At 34.0% G+C, this 17,786-nt stretch overlaps 1 protein-coding gene across 4 annotated transcripts in view; it reads left to right on the forward strand.

Moving 5' to 3' along the window:
- RFX3 (regulatory factor X3) overlaps nucleotides 1-17,786 on the forward strand; it is a 131,887-nt gene that overhangs the window by 98,474 nt on the left and 15,627 nt on the right. For 3 of the 4 annotated variants that reach the window (XM_075078543.1, XM_075078541.1, XM_075078539.1), the window contains exons 5-9: nucleotides 3,029-3,103; nucleotides 7,864-8,045; nucleotides 8,589-8,708; nucleotides 16,114-16,235; nucleotides 17,462-17,574. In XM_075078543.1, the coding sequence (XP_074934644.1) occupies nucleotides 3,029-3,103; nucleotides 7,864-8,045; nucleotides 8,589-8,708; nucleotides 16,114-16,235; nucleotides 17,462-17,574 (612 nt within the window). The remainder of the gene's footprint in view (nucleotides 1-3,028; nucleotides 3,104-7,863; nucleotides 8,046-8,588; nucleotides 8,709-16,113; nucleotides 16,236-17,461; nucleotides 17,575-17,786) is intronic. The other variant, XM_075078542.1, reaches the window with a different exon arrangement.

The following is a 17,786-nucleotide window of genomic DNA, read 5'->3' on the forward strand; positions in this document are numbered from 1 at the left end:
CATTCCCACGCATCCTGTCACTGGGTCCCAGGGAGAAGAGCTCAGCACCTCCCTTTCCACTTCCCCTCCTCAGGAAGCTGCAGAGAGCAATGAGGTCACCCCTCAGCCTCCTTTTCTCCAAACTAGACAGGCCCGAAGTCCTTAGTCACTTCTCACGGGAGAGGCCTCCAGCCCTTTCACCAGCTTTATTGCCCTCCTCTGGACGCATTCAAGGACCTTGACATCTTCATGAACGGTGGGGCTCGGAACTGCACACAGTAGTCCAGGTGAGGCCGCACCAACGCTGAATACAGTGGGATAATCACCTCTTTTGACCGTCTGGTTATGCTGTGTTTGACGCACCCCAGGATGAGGTTTGCCCTCTTGGCTGCCAGGGCACACTGCTGCCTCATATGAGCCTGCTTGTCAACCAGCATCCCTAGATCCCTTTCTGCAGGGCTGCTTTCCAGCAACTCCTTTCCCAGTTTGCACTTGTGCCTGGTATTTCTCTGTCCCAGGTGCAGAATCTGGCATGTGTTCTTGTTAAATCTGATGTCACTGATGACTGCCCAATGCTCCATTCTACCCAGATGCCTCTGCAAGGCCTCTTGTCCCTCAGGAGAGTCAACAGCACCTCTGAGTTTCGCATCATCAGCAAACTTGCTAGTGATGCATTCAGCTCTTGCATCCAGATCATTGATAAAAATATTGAACAGAACTGGCCCTATAATTGAGCCCTGAGGAACACCAGTAGAGGAAAACAAGAAGTAGCCAGAAGTTTTCAGAAAGGGCAAGATGAATTTTTTAGTATCTAGAAAATCTGTCTTCACATCAAACATATTTTATGCTCAAAAATAATTAAGAATTGATTGTATAGCATGTATAGGAAGAAGGTTTCTGTCATTAAAGAGATAGGTATCTGTCAGGTAAAGGTGAAAGTTCATCTTATCAAAATTTAGGCTAGAAATAAAGGATGAAATAATTAGTAGTGAGAACAGTTTCTCCTGGGAAGCTTGCCCTGGTAGAATATGATAAAGACTCATTTTGAATATAGATCACATATCTTTCTGAGGTTGATGAAGTAATGAATATGTTTTAGTGGTGACCAACACTGCTTGGCTTATGCTATGCAGTAGAAGGGAACACAGGTTCATTGCCTTTAAGGGCCATACTGGTGAAATTCATTTATAAAAGAAACTTTAGCAACAGTTCCACAAATGACAAAAAAAGAAACTATTTATTTGGCTCATTGCATAGTACCAAAAAGCATTGAAGCAATATGGCCACGAGGAATGAGTGTCATCTGTAATTCCATTTTTCTTTTTAAGTGCTATTACTACTACTTATTAACAGATTGGTTCTCTGAACAAACAAGGCCACAAGTTGCAGCAATAAAAGGAGAGCAGTGCCGTAGTGGGAATGAGCAGCAGGAGGTGTAACTGCTGTGGACGAAGCATTGTGGAACAAGTAACCTAAGATTCAGAATTAGGATTTAAATGTATATATGGTCTTCATTGATTGTAGCATTATGTTAAGGGAAATTCTATGGCTGCGGTGTATAGTAAGTTAATTATGACTTACTATGATGATGTTTTAAGCTTGTTGGTTTTATCATGCGGCTTGCTTTTAAAATTTGATCTTTCCTGTGTGATTGAATACTTTGATTCCTTAGTATTTTCCACTGAAGCAAGAAGAAATCAGAATATTAAAAAAAACGTTATTGCCATGTAAGAGTGTGTTCTCTTACATAGTAATTGTGTATTCTTAGCAATGTACTTTTACAAAAAGGCTTGTATAGCTAATATTAAAGAGTTGCAAGAAACAAAAAGTGATTCCTCACAATTATTACAATAAAATACTTGTCAGCTGCTCTGTAAAAAAGGGAAAAGCTTATTTTAAATGTACATTAAATTTAAATATAAACTGTAGTATTTTTCAGTTTCTCCTATACAGAGAGTGAATTATGCCACTGAAATTATGGATAGTACTGTGATATTTGAAGTAGGGTAGGGAGGGCTCATTAAAAAATGTCTACATGGAGAATGATAATTGTTTTTGAAAGTATGAGTGCTGGTTTCCATTGCTTTCATTTTGGCCATTTAATGTAGCTAATTAATTGCATGCCTTTTCTTACTGCACATCCCATTGTCTGAGTCATTTTCATTGTTGGTTTTTTTTTTGCTATTCTAGTTGCCCAGCTAAATTACATTAGGTTCTAATTTTTTTTCTTTAGTGTTCTTGTTATCAAACTGATCAAAATATCCATTAATATTAAAAAAAAATGGGAATGGATGTAAGAGTATTCATACATTTGCATTTGAAGAAATACTACTTTGTATTTTAGTAGTGCTGTGTTTTCTTCTCATTTTAAAAGGCAAAATTATGGTGAACAAATATGCTTTTCCAAAGGCTGGATCCTGCAGTGTGTATAACTCCTGACTTTCCATTTACTTTAACAGCTGGGGATACTCAAAGGGTGCTGGCAGCAGTAAGGGTGATGCCCTGTCCCATTGAAGCTATTGGTGGAAAACCTATTTGAATTGTTTGGGTTTGGGATTTGATTCTGTGATTCCAGAGAACTGAAATTTTGTTTCTAATTCAATTCTTATTGCAAGCTGTGCATGTCTCTTTCTGATATAGCTGGAAGGAAAACATATGGAGGCCTTTCTTAAAATTCTGTAGAGGGGTTGTTTGTTTGTTTTTTTTTTTAGTTTTATTAATTATATTTTTGTTCAATCAGGGTTATTTTTGTTTCAGTGCAACTCATCCATACATCTACTCATTTAATTTCCTGAGCAAGTTGGAAGGTAAAATGGACTTTGAGGCTGTGATCTTGCAGTATATATGCAAGCAAAATGCCTTTCTGACCTCATTGGGGAAGTTTGTGTTAACTTGGACTCTGGAATGAGGCCTTTTAGTAGAACATATGCCCCAGCCAAGAATAAAGCAGTCACTTCTGTTGAAATGTAAGCAGTCTGTCAAAACTTCTCTGATCAGGCATTTTTACTATCTGGTCTTGAGTCCTTTTTTTAATGACATCTATTATCAGATTGAAATGGCGATTGAGACACTGCAAAAGTCTGATGGTCTGTCCACTCACAGAAGCTCTCTTCTCAACAGCCATGTAAGTTGTCTCTTCTTCACATACACTCTCTCTTGCTTGTTCTGCATGCTTAGACTGCTTCTAAATGTTTGTTTTATTTTATTACTACTTTTTGCTCTTAATCTTCTTATATTAGTTGCTTGTAAACTTCTGCTACATCTCCCATGGCTTTATTTTGTCAGATGAAATGTCTTTATGCTGTATTGCAGAGTGTTACCTGTTTCCTATGCTCTACACCTGTGTTAAGACAAGTTAACACATTTGAGTGTTTTGCGGATTATAGTGTAAATGTCAAGATAAAGTTCAAATAATTCTAAATTAGATGGCTTTTTACATTTTAAATAAAGTTGTCTGCAAAGCAGAGTCTGTGTACCCTATATTAATTTTGGGACATGTGAAGAGGAAGAGAAGAAAAACAACATGCCTAAATATCTTTGGATTATTTTTAGGTGTTTCGTCATTTATTTTGAATAGAGAGTTTATTATTAAATGACTGATTTAAGAGTCCTAAAGTTCCTTACAATGACCTGGAAAAAAAAAGAAAGCATTATCTTAATTTGAAGTACAGAAAATTGTCTTATTCAGCTGCCTTTTGCTTTGTTCTTACTCTGCAAATCTTACAGTTCAGAACTTTCCATATACAAAGCTAACAGATATTTGGGTAAAAACATGATCTCCAAATATAGTGATAAATCCTTTATAAGTAACTTGAAAATAAAGGAAGAAGGCCCAAAGTTATTTTTAAACTTATTATATAAATAGTAATATTGCTTTGTAAGTTGTTAGTCTTTCTTGAAATGTTTTGGATTTTTTTTCTGTTGGTATTTGGTTTTGTATTTTGTATTTTTGCCATGTTGATTATTTGTATTCATCTCGCCTCTTTTTTCCTTCTCAGCTTTACTAGTGATATAAATTCAAATTCATTTATTGATTTACAGAAGAAGGTTTGTGGTCTTAATGTAAGAATATGGTGTCAGAACCTGCCCCTCAGAAATGAAATTTAAAATGTATGTTTTAGCAGGTTGGGGCTTGGATTTTTTCTGTATGGGTCTGGTGATTTCAAAGTCAAAACTAGAATTGTTTTGTGGGAAATTTAAGCAAACTTTTTTTTTTTCTTTAGAAAATGTCAGAATTGAAAGAGGAAAATCATATTACAGAAAGTTATACAAAATGTTGTATGGAAGGACTTTTAGATTCTACCTTGGATGTTCAAAAATAATTGTTTTGAAGATAAGACCATATCAGAATTATTATTTAAATAATAATATATAGTATTAGACAGATAATATCAAAATTATTATTTAAATGCCATTTTTAAAGAAACAATAACTTTTTTGGAAAAGTGTCAGAAATTTATGTTAAGACTTGGAACACTTGAACTGTTGAGAAATTTGTGTTCAGTTCTATTATGAAGTCCAGAATGTTGGTATAAAACAAAGAAGAATTACAAGATAAGCTGCCACGCCCCCGTAAACTATGTTCCACTCATGCCTGGTCCTATGCACTGTTCACAATGTGTTCCTAATCATGCGATTCACATCCAACTGTTAAGTCTTATAATGATATTTCTTTCTTGACTGTGATGGCTTTTTCAAAATTATTCTGATAGGGATATATCTTTGGCTTGGTTGGTACAAAAAAAAATCCTGGTACATATTTTTGTGGCAATCTTCCCTAGCCTTGGTCATTTTGGAAAAAGTTAACAATCAAGATCGAACTTACTGATATTTTGCCTATTTTTAAAGCAATGCTTATTGTCTTTAAACTCATTAAGGACAGTATGGAGGAATTTTAAGTATAGATTTAGTCTTTGTCTCTTTGAAGTGTTCTTGATTTTTACTTTAATGGTTTGGCATTTATTAAAATAATTGGGTTTGATAGGTGTTAAAATAGAATTCTAAGTTGTATAACTTTCACTTTGCAGATGTTATTAATTTGTGGGAAAACAGTAGTTTTGGGATTGGGATTTTCTCACTATGATACCTTTATCAGGTTTTCTAGGTTGGTTGTTTGGTTTTTGGTTTTTTTTTGTTTTTTTGTTTGTTTGTTTTCGGTTTTTTACTGAATTAATGTGTGCTCATTTTAATGACTTTGCCGTTTCTTCTGTTTTCTTTCCTGATTTATTTCTGCATGAGATTGACTTAACTTGATTAATTGATAGTTGAATGTTTTATAAATATTGCAGCCTAATTGTAGTCAATATAACAGGTCTGACTCTGTAAATATTTCATACCTTTACCCATCTTACCCATACAGTATGGTCAGTACTATGTGGTAAAAATCCAGGATTCAAACAGGCACAGCTCAGTTTTGGAATTATATTTCATCTTGGTAGATTTTTTTCTTAATTCATACCAAATTTTCCTTTTAAAATCATATATTAACTGCACTTTTTCTTCCAGACTATAATCAAGCGAGTAATGACTTTAGGCCTTTACTAATCAGTCACTTCACCCAGGAGCAAAAATTCTTATATTACACTTACCTTTTGATTTTTTTGTGTGTGTTGAACAATGCAAGTTATGGTTGAAATAACGTGTTAGAAACTCATATCATTAATAAAGTGCACTTAAGGTGATTCGTAATAGGCTGGAAGCCAGCTGGAGGAAAATATCTTTGAAGCTACATACAGAATGTAATTGGAAAGTAATTATTTTTTGTCAGTCTTTTGGGATTGACAAAGTTTTTCCCTTTGGGAAAAACAGAAGTACTTCACATTCCATATCTGTTTGATTAAATTAGAGATTTAATAATATATGCAAAATGCTATCTAAATGTAAATACAGATGTAGTAATAGATTTTGATATAGACAAAACGCAACAGTTGAAAGATAAAAATACCTTTGTTTCTAAGCCCAGACAGGCTTATATCACGTCTTTAGTGAAATAAGTTTAATACACTCAGATAAAATTTATTGTTTATAATGATACTTTTTCTAAAGCTTTATTTCAAAATAATGTGCTCAGTTTGGAAGCACTTGTGAATGTTAAGACTTCTAAAATAATTATATGATAACTGATATAAAGATAATGAACTGTAGTTATTAATTTTGTCTATTTGAAATGCAAAATTACCTGCAACTGAACTAAAAACTTTATATTTTGGCAACATTTACATCTTACTTCTGTATATTTTTCTAGACCTTATGTTTAAGAAACATGGAAAAGTTATGAGCGTGTTTTCAAAAAAAAAAGCAAATATGGAAGTGGTGATTGAATGGTCTAGAGTAAATTTTATAGTAATGTTTTTACATTTGTATTGGTGATTTTCACACTGTGACTAAAACATAGCTATAAATTAAATATATTTGTTATCATGTGTATTTCAGTACATAACAGTTTTGTGATAAAAGGTCAGGGGAGTAAAACATTTCATGGCTATTGCACACTAAAATATTCACGTTCTTTGCGTGATAAGTTACACTGAACATTGATGGAACAGAATTTGTGTACAGCCTTAGCAGAAAGTAATTCTGCAAAGGAATAACACATAGACCATGTATATCTTTTATTGTTGCTTAATAACTTCTTTTTTGGCTATACTAGTTACTGCTTTGCTGGATAAAATTGAAAATTTTTACACATTTGTGTGAATATCTAGCTCATCAGAGTAAAAGTTTGTGGCAAGTCTTGAAGACACAACGTCCTCAGTTTGCCTTTTCACTGGATAATCAAATTAAATCCAGAGTTTTGGTAAGATCTCTGATGTTATCAAGCTTGAATATTCACACTGTATTATTTTAGTATAAATATTTAGGAAAACAGAAATAAAGTTCAAAAAGAAAATTAAATTTGTGAATCATTCAAGGAAAGGAATCTAAAGGAAAATTTCAGGGAACTGAAACCATGGCAAGAACTGGGGAAAGATAAGGAAAATGTTAGTGTATCAAAACACTAAAATGCTGGAATTTAAATGTGTCCTCAACCTATGTTATTTTTGATCTATTTTGTCATTTTATAATGTTAAGTCTAGGAGTATTAAATTGTTGTTCTTACTTTTTTGTGTATTAGTGACAGCTGGAGTGTTTCTTAAGTGTGTGCTACTTGGAAAGTCCAATGATGTTACATAAAACATCTTTCCTTGCCTGTGTCTAAAATTACCTATCACAATGACATGAAAAGTTTAATATATTTCCAAGAATCTCATTCTGTACCTCCTGGAAGTCAAAGACAAACAGGCTACAACTGAAAGGGATTGTATCCCTACAGCTTTATAGATGTACCAGTTATTTTCAACATTATCTAGGTTTCTCTTGAACTTAGATGCGAAAGCTTTTTCCATTTATGTATCTGACAGTAAAAAATATCCTATTCAGTTAGGTGTCACAATGTTTTTTAGTGTTAGGCAAAGAAATACAGTATAATATTCCAGGTATACAAATACATTAACTAGCTGCTGTTAGTCCAAGGAGTTTGGTTTCTGCAATTTATGTGAATTACATTCATGATTACTTCATTTCTTTGCAGTACTAACAGTTTGTCTCCAAAGCATAGACATCTTTATCAAGTATTGGTGTGTGATACTGAATCAAAAATATTTTAAGAAGTGGACGTTTATCTGAGGTCACAAGTGCAATGAGTTCTGCTATTTCCTGGTAATTCTGAAGATCCTGAAGTGCTATGGTACAGCTAGCATTTAAGGAATCTCTGAAGAAGGAAGTAATTGTTTAGTAGACCTGAAGAGTGTTTTCAAGAGTCTTCAGTTAATGTTGTATGGCTAACATATTTTTAGTGAAGTAATAATGATTTTTTTTTGTTGTTTTGTTTTGTATGTGATATAGCTTCAGTGGCTTTTAGACAACTATGAAACTGCAGAAGGAGTGAGCCTTCCGAGAAGTACCCTTTACAACCATTACTTACGACATTGTCAGGAACACAAGTTGGATCCAGTAAATGCTGCCTCCTTTGGAAAACTCATACGGTCAATTTTCATGGGATTACGGACCAGACGACTTGGAACTAGGTTTGTGTTAATGAAACCCTGAACTCTAATAGAAAATGCAAGTAATGAGTAAGAAACTTGTCTGCTAGTCAAAAAAATAAAAAAAACCTGTATTTAAATATTACAGTCATTTTCTGTCAGTTATGTCTCTTACTCTTAAACAGTTTTACGCTTTTCCAGATGTTGTTACACTTCTACTTCTGTTTCTGACTGTTTATGTTTACATTTTGATAAATACACTGCAGACTTTTTTCAGTACAAATAAAATATAGCTTGTTGTTTGGAAATTACTAAGAATTGTGTTTCTCCATAACTAGATAGGTTGTATGTATTTGCATTTTATTTTTCTTACTCAAAAGAGTTACAAGTTAAAATGCTTGATCAGAGAGGGTGAATTACTCTCCCAGAGGTAGTAAAATGACACCCATATAAAACAGATATGACAGGAGAGTCAGGCCTGATTTGTGGGTATTATTTTCCAGTCAATGTAAATTGTAAAGTAAATGTAATGTAAATGCATAAAACTAGTGTTACTGTTTTTTTAATTCTTGGTCTTTCACAAAGGGGGAACTCCAAATATCATTACTATGGGATTCGTGTCAAGCCAGACTCTCCTCTTAATCGACTACAAGAGGACATGCAATATATGGCAATGAGACAACAGCCCATGCAGCAGAAACAGAGGTAAAGTGTGAAATGAACATGGGTACTTAGTAATATTTCTAGTTCATAAAGCCCTACTTTTCCTTACATGGAGAAGTTGAAATTCTAATGCAACTTCCATTCATCTTTTCTGCTGTGAAAAATAAAAGTTTGCTAGATATCCGGCTCATGTCACTGAAGTTAGGTGTCAGTCAACAAGAGAGAATATTCACCTAGAAATTGTCATAAATTTACAAAAAGTAATAATGATAAAGTGAGGTATGATATGAACAGACTCTTCTTAACTGTCTTGAGTTCTTATCCCGCAAGCTGAAGAAAAGCAGTAAGAGCTTCTATTTCAAATTTTGCTGTTTGTTTCCATTACTATATCATTATACATATAAGCTGCTTATAAGAGAGCTTATGATTAAATTCAGTTTGGTGTTTATTTCCTCTCCCTGCAAAGAAGTAATGTGAGTGTAATGGTTTGCCCGTAAGTTGATCTGAGTCTTTTCCCTCAACATCTGTTGTTCCTGAGGATCCTGTGAAAGCTTAGAAGTATTTGAAAGCAGTGGCACAGTGACCACAAAAGGGATAGCTGGTAGTGAAAGAATATGTGACTATGCATATGAAAAACTATCTTGAACAGAAAATTTTAGGAAAAAAATAAAAATTAATTTCAAAGAAATATACTGATGTTCATTTCACTGATGTCACTAGCCTCCTATATTACCCTAAAGTGAAGTTTCTAAGACGTGTAATTTCATGCAACTCATAGGTAGAATGGCAGCCTATCAAGGAAGACATCTTTAGAGCTATTATAAAATAAAAAAAAATCCAGTTGAATGAACAGTTTGGTATAGTGTATTAAGCATATTTGGACATAATTGGGATATTGAAAACACAGCTTCAGACTTCAACTTCAAACACAGATACCACGTTATTTTGAAATTATTTTACTGTCACTTCCAGAAGTAGTTACAGCACTAAATGCATACTCATGGTAAGATACATGGTCTTAACTGTCTTGTGCTGGGCATAATACAGAAGCATGACATGTCTTCTAATATGGTCATGTAGGAAGTTCTTGTGACAAAAATCATAGTAGGATTATATGGTAAGAAAAGGTGATAGATATTTACAAAATCTCCAGGCAAGCTTACTTTACCCACTGTAGCTCATTCATATACAGATTTCATTCTTTCAGACTCGAAATCACATGTACGCACCAAGATATATGCCACAATGGTCTAACTAGAATTGTTTCTTTAAAACTGTTTCAGAAGAATATATGCCTGGTATCAAATCATCATCACCTCTTTTTTCTTCTTGATTAACAGTGACAAAGTGATTTTGAACTTGCATTATATAACTCTTAGGAGTGGGTACTGCTTTTCTTTATTATTTGCTTTATTATTTTGTTTAACACCACCATCTGTGGTGTTAGCAGTTCCCCTGTTTTCCTTACCTAGGTATGCTCAGTGGTATTTTCTTCACATTATCTTTATGTCAGTTTGTTCCCTGATTATACCTAAATGAAACCACATATAGGTTTTGGGCATGCACACACGTGCATGCGCAAGCATACTCCCATTCGTACTCAATTCATATTAATCTGTGAAGGTATTGATGAAGGATGGGAACTACAAAGCACTGGATAATTATGCTGAAAAGGTTGTTGCTACATGAAAAATACTGTGCTGTAGTAGAAAAGTTATGCATTATTTTCCACTGAGGCTAGCAATAAGATGGCAGTGAACAGGAAAAGGAGAGAAGTGGAAGCTTCTGTCACCTCTCTGCAATACTGACTGCAGAAAAGACCGCCATGTTATTATATCTTAATAATAACAGTGGCTTTGTTATTAAATCCTTAAAAGCAGCTGTCCCAGTATACCTTCCTAGATGAAGCTATATCTCTTTGCTCAGGAACTTACATTACTTACCTTCTTGACTTTCAAGACAAAATGCACACTGATCTCTTTATACTCTTGAAATCTTGTGATGTCCAGTTAGGTACCCTAGAAATAGAAGCATTTTTCACCTAGTCCTGCTGGTGCACTCTTCCTACACAGTAGTTCTGAGGATCTTTGTTCAGGGTACACAGACCTCAGTAAAATATTTTCTGTCTTTCCAAAATCTCAGCATCCTAAATAAATAAAGTGCAGAGACCAAGGAGCTAGCCAGACTTAGACAGTTGCAATATGAAAAATGTATATTGTCTCTCCTCTGCCTACCATCAGACATACTAGCAATACTGAACAGGATATAGAATGAAGATGATTTTCGAATGAAATAGAGGAAATTTTCACTGAAAAGTGGAAACTCATGAACCACTGTTACTTGAACTTACTTATTCTTGTCTAAACCAGAAAACTGCAGAATTTTCTAATAGAAATGGGGATTTTTAAAGCCAGGTATGATTGCAGAACACTTCTGTTTCATTGGGATGTGCTGATTATAATAGTCATTTTAGAGAAAGATTTAACAAATATATTAAATTATTCCACAGTTTAGCCGGTGTACTTCATTACAGCCACTCTCTGGTATAAGCAACCATGACCTTTGGTCCATTCTTCTTTCTTTGTAGCCTTACTTTTTAATTTTAGGGTAGTCTTTGGTCACGACATGTCAAGCTTTATACCACATTCTTGAAATAAAAATGTCTGTATATTTTGCATGACTAATTTTAATGGAAACTGATATGCTTGCATTTTATAGCCCTCAGAAGCTGGGATTTTGGGTGAAAAAAAGAAATGCTAAATATAAAAATGGCTTGACTTAAAACTTTCAGTGCACAATTCAAAAGTGATTGTGTATTTTTGAAGTAAGATTTCTTCCACATGTACAGAACATGCATAGTATCTGATTTCAATGTATGATATATATCTGTATGTATTTTATCACTGTTATCCTAGAGTATTGAAGATTTCTGGCAGGATTTATTAAGAGATAACTAAAGGACTGAATATTATAAATTACATAATTAGGGTAACATTGCTCTTTCTTCAGCTTTATTAAAATTTCTAATGTTTCTTTTGTCCTTTAGATCAGTGGTAAATTGCAGTCAACATACATTTTCTGTGTAGTTACACCAATTCTACCCCCTCTATCAGACGCATCAATTTGGATAAACACTTCTAGTCCTTTTTGGCAAAGACAGTAGACTGACTGTATGCAACAGATAATTTTCCTTTGTTCCTTTTCTTAACTTGAGGGTCATGCGTCTTTTCTATTTGCATACCTTGAATATCCCAAAGTGTTCTTGTACGTTCACGTTCAGAGTTTGTTCTGGGCTTGAATTCAAGGGTCTGAGATTTATCAGACATAAATATCAGATGGTATGTAATGCTGTTAGTTGCATTTTTAGCTCTTCATGAGTAGAAGTATGTGGCTTAGAAGCTGAATTATCTGCATGGCTTAGTCTAGGGATATTGATACAGGTATGCTTGTCTTTTCTCAGGGCATTCAAAACAGTGTAAACCTCCAGCTTTCCAACTTGTCTTCCAATCTGTCTTTCAGTTCTTGCACATGATTATACCTTCTTTCATTTACAGGAGCTGAACATTCAGCTAAGATTTTTTTAATGAATACAGTAACTGTATTGTTTTCTTCTGTACATTATGACATTCATCTAACACATATATTATTTTTCTAACCAGAAATCATTAATCAGTGCTTCCTATAAATGTTGTTTACCCTGTGTATTTATTTCATGTAGAAAATAATCTGTATTCTTCTGCTGTTCTCTTTCCTGTATTCTTGTGTTTCCTGGGTACAATTCAGTCAAACATTACCTTTAAACCACGCCACTCTGAGTCCAAACATCAAGTAAAAACTGACAGTCTTTCTTTTGAACAAGCACAGATGTTTTGTGTGTAGTATGGTTATGATGCTGAGGTGATTGTGGTTCTGAAAAACTAGAAAGTTCTACGTAGGCTTATAGATTAGACGTATCTCAACAAGGCCGAGGAGAGAGATTTTAAAAGCACACACATGAAATTTGCATTCCATAGATTTCTTCACAGTTTTACTGTATTTGATTTCAGATAACCATGCTTTTATTGAAATACTGCCTCTACATTATTTTTGAGGCCTTATGATGTATGCACAACAGTATACTTGGAAGTGTTTTTTTTTTCTTCAAACACTAGAAAGCAACAAATACAAACTTGATCTATGCACCAAAACTTCCTGATAGCATCCAAATGCTTCTTAGGTATTTCTTTGTTACTTGCGGGTTTTGCATCCTCAGTGATTTTTAAAAGCTTATGAGTTTCCTCAATTTTCCTATACTTAACAGGTTTAGTATGTATTGCGTGTGGTGTTGCAAACTTTGGATTAACTTTTGCTTTCTGCTAATTTTAAACACTGATTTCCACCCCCCTCCCTGTAGCATCAATGGCAACATTTTATTTGCATACAGTAGTAAAATGCTTTAACATACATTACACATACATTACACTAACTCACTTCTCACAGATGTCAGTGAATTCCTAGTAATAAATCACAATAATAGATTTAAAATAAAAATAAAAGTGAATCCTTAAAGATTACTTTTGTTTTGTTCTAGAACCCCTACAGTTTCATTTTTAGCAAGCCAGAAGGATAGAAACCTTTGTTTTTAAGAAAAAAGAGAATATTATAAATTGCATAAGAGCATGACTTGTAATTTTCAGGAAAATACTAAATTCTAAGGCTTAGAATAAAATCCAAATAGTGGCAGCATGGCAACAGTACAAGCAAACAACAAAATCTGCAGAAAAATCAACTGAAGAAGCTGCTGTCTGTTTTTTGGCCATCTTGTGACTTAGTCAATCCACTTTGGCTTCTCATAGTTTTGATAGTTTTCAGCTTGTTTCTTTTCCCTACCAATTTCATATGTGCATTTCAAACCAAGCAGGCATTTTATTATATTTCTCCTTTTTGCTTTATCTTGCTAATGAATATGGATGATTTGCTGCACATAAATTTTAGTCAGGAAGTTATTAATCTGTTCTGCAGAGAGAGACGATGTTTCTGTTAACGAAGTTATGTCAGTTAGACTATGGAAGTCAATGAAATTGTATTCTAAATTAACTACTAAGTGGGACCAGTGTATTATTCAGTATTATTTCTGAATTACCTGACTCCATGTCCTGATTTCAGTGGGTTAGGTTGTTTGGTTTTTTTTAATTTTCGTAGTTTTGCACAACTTGAGAAAATGTCTGTTGTTAACGAAACACTTTGCAAACTTTTACTGTGTTTATGCTAACCTACATAAAATTCAAATGGTGTCCTTTCTGGGTCAAGTGTCATTAGAAAGCTGTAGTAGTCATGTAAGGTCAGTTATTATTTTCTGTTCCCAGTCTCCTAGCACCTAGTAATTTAAAACAAAATAAAAGGATAAAAGATGAAATAAGGTATTGAGTAAAGTAGAGAAATACTGAATATTGCATAAAGCAGAGGAACAGAGTAAAAGGCTGGATAATTTCAGAAAAATTAACTCTCTTACCAGTTAGAAAATTGTAACTATTTTTTCCATGCACCAAAAATGGCTTGAATTTAGCTGAACATAACATGGAGCGCTGTTAGATGTAAACTGTTAAAGCTCTACTTGTACATAAAAGACAGCAGATCTAAAATTATTAACTAGTGTCTGCTTCTGTTTCATCTGAAGCTCCTGAAAAAGTGTTTTTTAAATTTTTTTCATTCTTTGGTTTCATTTTGCAAGTGATTTGCTAATGCTATTGCAGCTGGTTACTTCCTGTGATGAGTTACCTGCCACAGTACCAGAATTAAGAATTTGCCGAGCATATTTTATATAAAGCACGGTGGAGTAAGTAGGTGGATAATTCTGATTCCCTGCACCAAAGGATTAAGTTGGCTTTTATACTTTAATTAAAAGCTTTTTTGCATAACTGAAGAACTCTTAAATGAGTGTTATTTTTATGCATTCAAACATTTTGAATCCTGTTTCATGACCTGAAGGGTCAGTAAAAGAATACATTTTGCAGAATGTAATGGAACTGTCTTAAGGTCTGGGTTTAGATTTACAAATATTTCCTGAAGTTGATCTTCTGCCTGGTATTTGTAATTATAATGTATAATGAGAGAGAAGTTAAGAATTCTTCCCAGATGAACTGCCTGGATTGCAGGTAGATTTATCAAATAATAACAAGCTCATCCAGAAGAGTTCAGTGCTACTGTGATAACAAAGATGAAATTTTATTCTTTATTAAAGTTGACTAGAGTTTCACTATTGTCTTCAACAGGTATAAGATGCTATTGAACCATTGCAGAAAGTGAAACTTGATATAAATGTCCTAGAGACAGGATAGCTATAAGTGTCATCTTTTTTTCCCAAGCATTGAAATTCCTAACGTTATAAATCTATATATATAATCTATAATCTATAAATCAGGCCAGCAGTCTTTCTGTTGAAAAGTGTACTTTCTGTCTGTCTTTTGTTATTGTATATTTAGATTCATGTCAGGAATGCCTAGGATATGGAACGGGTGTTTTTTATGGGAACTTCCTTTTAAAGAAAATCTCAGTAATTACATGAGACAATGCTGGTTTATGTTTAATGGAAACAAAATAAAATGCTTCCAACTGATTAAACTGCTTCTCAAAGTAATGCATTGAGGGTGGAATTTATTGTCAGATTTCTGAAGTTAGCATGGAGTTCTACAGTCTGCACAACAATTCCAATCTGAATCATCATTAAAACACACTTTATTTAGCTTTGGGGTTTCTCTTATTTTCTTTTCCAGTGGCTGCAATTCTTTTTCAAAAGTGCAAAGAGTCCAAGACGTTACCATTAAGACCTGGGACAGAGTAAATTCTCAGTTGTGGTGGAAGTGACAGGCATGATCTTCAGCCTGTGAGACTGATTGTTCAGACAACACTTGACCATCCAAGCCAGAATTCCCATTTGTATCGTTGTGATTTTTGTCCTTTATAAAAGATGCTGAGAATTGACTAATGAAGAGTTTAGGTTTCCAAGTAGCATCTCAGGCCTTCTAAGCTTAGGAGGGGAGTCTGTTGGACTTTGAAGTCTTTCACTATCCTCAGACAGTAGTTGTTTTTTCTTAAGGTAGTGAAACATTAATTTTGAATTACATAATTATTGGGAAGTCAAGCTATTTGGAAAGGGAAAGATTGGATTCTTTTGCTGTAAATTAGCTGGTCTTATGGTATGCTCTTCCTAAGCTAAATTCCACAAGAAACTGGTAGTGGTGCTGTAATATCACCTCTATTAATTCTATAATGCATTATTAATGCTCTAGCTTCCCTTAGTAATTGTTTCTTCTGCTATTTACAAAACAAATGAAAATGTGTAAATCGTTTTGTTACTTTTCCTCAAAATTTTATTTTGGGATGAGAAATCAAAGGGAACATAGTTTGTATGATCTTATTTATGAAGAAGTGAACAGAAGGGATAACTTCGTACTTGATGTTTTTGTAGGTATAAGCCTATGCAGAAAGTGGATGGAGTTGCAGATGGCTTCACAGGAAGTGGTCAACAGACAGGCACATCTGTTGAACAAACTGTTATTGCCCAAAGTCAACATCATCAACAGTTTTTAGGTATGAAAGCAGGTTTTATACTGCTGTGTAAATAAGTAAGATGGACTTCTTTATCACTGTGAATATCAAGTCACACTAGCACAATATTTCCTTCTAAAGTTTTCATGTCTGCTTTAAAATTCTCACAACAGGAAAAAAAAGCACTTAAATTACATGTTCTATGTTGTAAGCTTTATGTAATATATAATATGTATCGTGTAAGTATAAAAGGAAAAAATATGCAAATTCTGTATTTGTGTGATATATTTAATATTATACATATCACAATGCAGATGCTGTGCCAAGTTATATTAGACATGCATATTGAAATTCCTGTGTTGAAAGGTGTTCCCTGCATGTGCATTACTGTGCCTTTTATTTCATACAAGGGGGGGCATTGCTATTGCAGGTTAGCCATCCAGTGGGCTGTTTTGAAAGTGGGCTGTGGTGTTATAAGTGGAAAGAACCAAATAGTTTCAACTAGAACCCCAAAGTTCGTGTTTAAAAATGTCCAAGTTGTGGATTCATTGAACTAGCTGAGCATGTATTCTCAGTAATGGAAACAAATGGTGATTTAGTTATTTGTTTACGTAGAAAGACTCTGGCTGTGTTATTACAGACAGTGTAGGCTTATTTGTTTGGGATTTTCAAGCACCAAATCCTCTGGCCTAATTTCAGTATTATTGAAATAATGGGGAATATAAGGATAGCATTAAAATGTTTTGAATCTTCCTTTCCAGGTACCTTTCAGTCCAACACTTTGCTCTTGGAAACATTTGTGACAAGTAGTAAAAGCACACATTGGCTCTACTTAGGTCTAGTAAATTTCAAATAAAAATGCATATTGAGTCTACTAAGCCCCATCATACCTAGCTACATAGAAACTCTTCACCTGAACAAGAAAAAAAACTATTCAAGGATTAGTCCTTCATACATTGATATTTTTTCTTCATCCTGTAATCATCCTGTAATACTCTGAAAACGTGTGTTAGCTTGTCTATATACATGTAGTAGATACGTGATGTCTTTTTAATGTCTTCAAGAATAATTTTATATTTCTTTTTTATTAAAAAATGCTGGCTAAATTTGTTTACAATTTTAACATAAAACGGGTATGAAAGACTTCTCTCTTTGAACGTTATGACGTTTTGGAATATACTTCATATCATTCTTAAATTTTTTCTTAATCATACTGTAACTGGCACTGTTCACAATAGCCCTCTTTCATTATGTTGTCGTGGAAACAGATGCATCTCGAGTACTTCCAGAGTTCGGAGAAGTTGAAATATCTTCTCTACCAGATGGTACTACCTTTGAGGACATCAAATCACTGCAGAGTCTTTATCGAGAGCACTGTGAGGTATTTCCTATAAACCATTTATTTTTTAAAGTTCGTGACTTCTAGTGAAGGCCAGTACAAGACAGTAATACTAAATATATTGCAGCCATGTTAGTGGTATGTGACTTTTCCCCAGGATATTTTGCTTATTTCATTGGAAAGGACATTAGAAAAAAGGAAAGATTTTTCTGGAGGGTCCCCTCTACAGGGGGAAAAAAGTAATATATAGTAGA

The sequence above is a fragment of the Phalacrocorax aristotelis genome, chromosome Z (genome assembly GCF_949628215.1).
Source record: "Phalacrocorax aristotelis chromosome Z, bGulAri2.1, whole genome shotgun sequence".
NCBI classification, from domain to species: domain Eukaryota; kingdom Metazoa; phylum Chordata; class Aves; order Suliformes; family Phalacrocoracidae; genus Phalacrocorax; species Phalacrocorax aristotelis.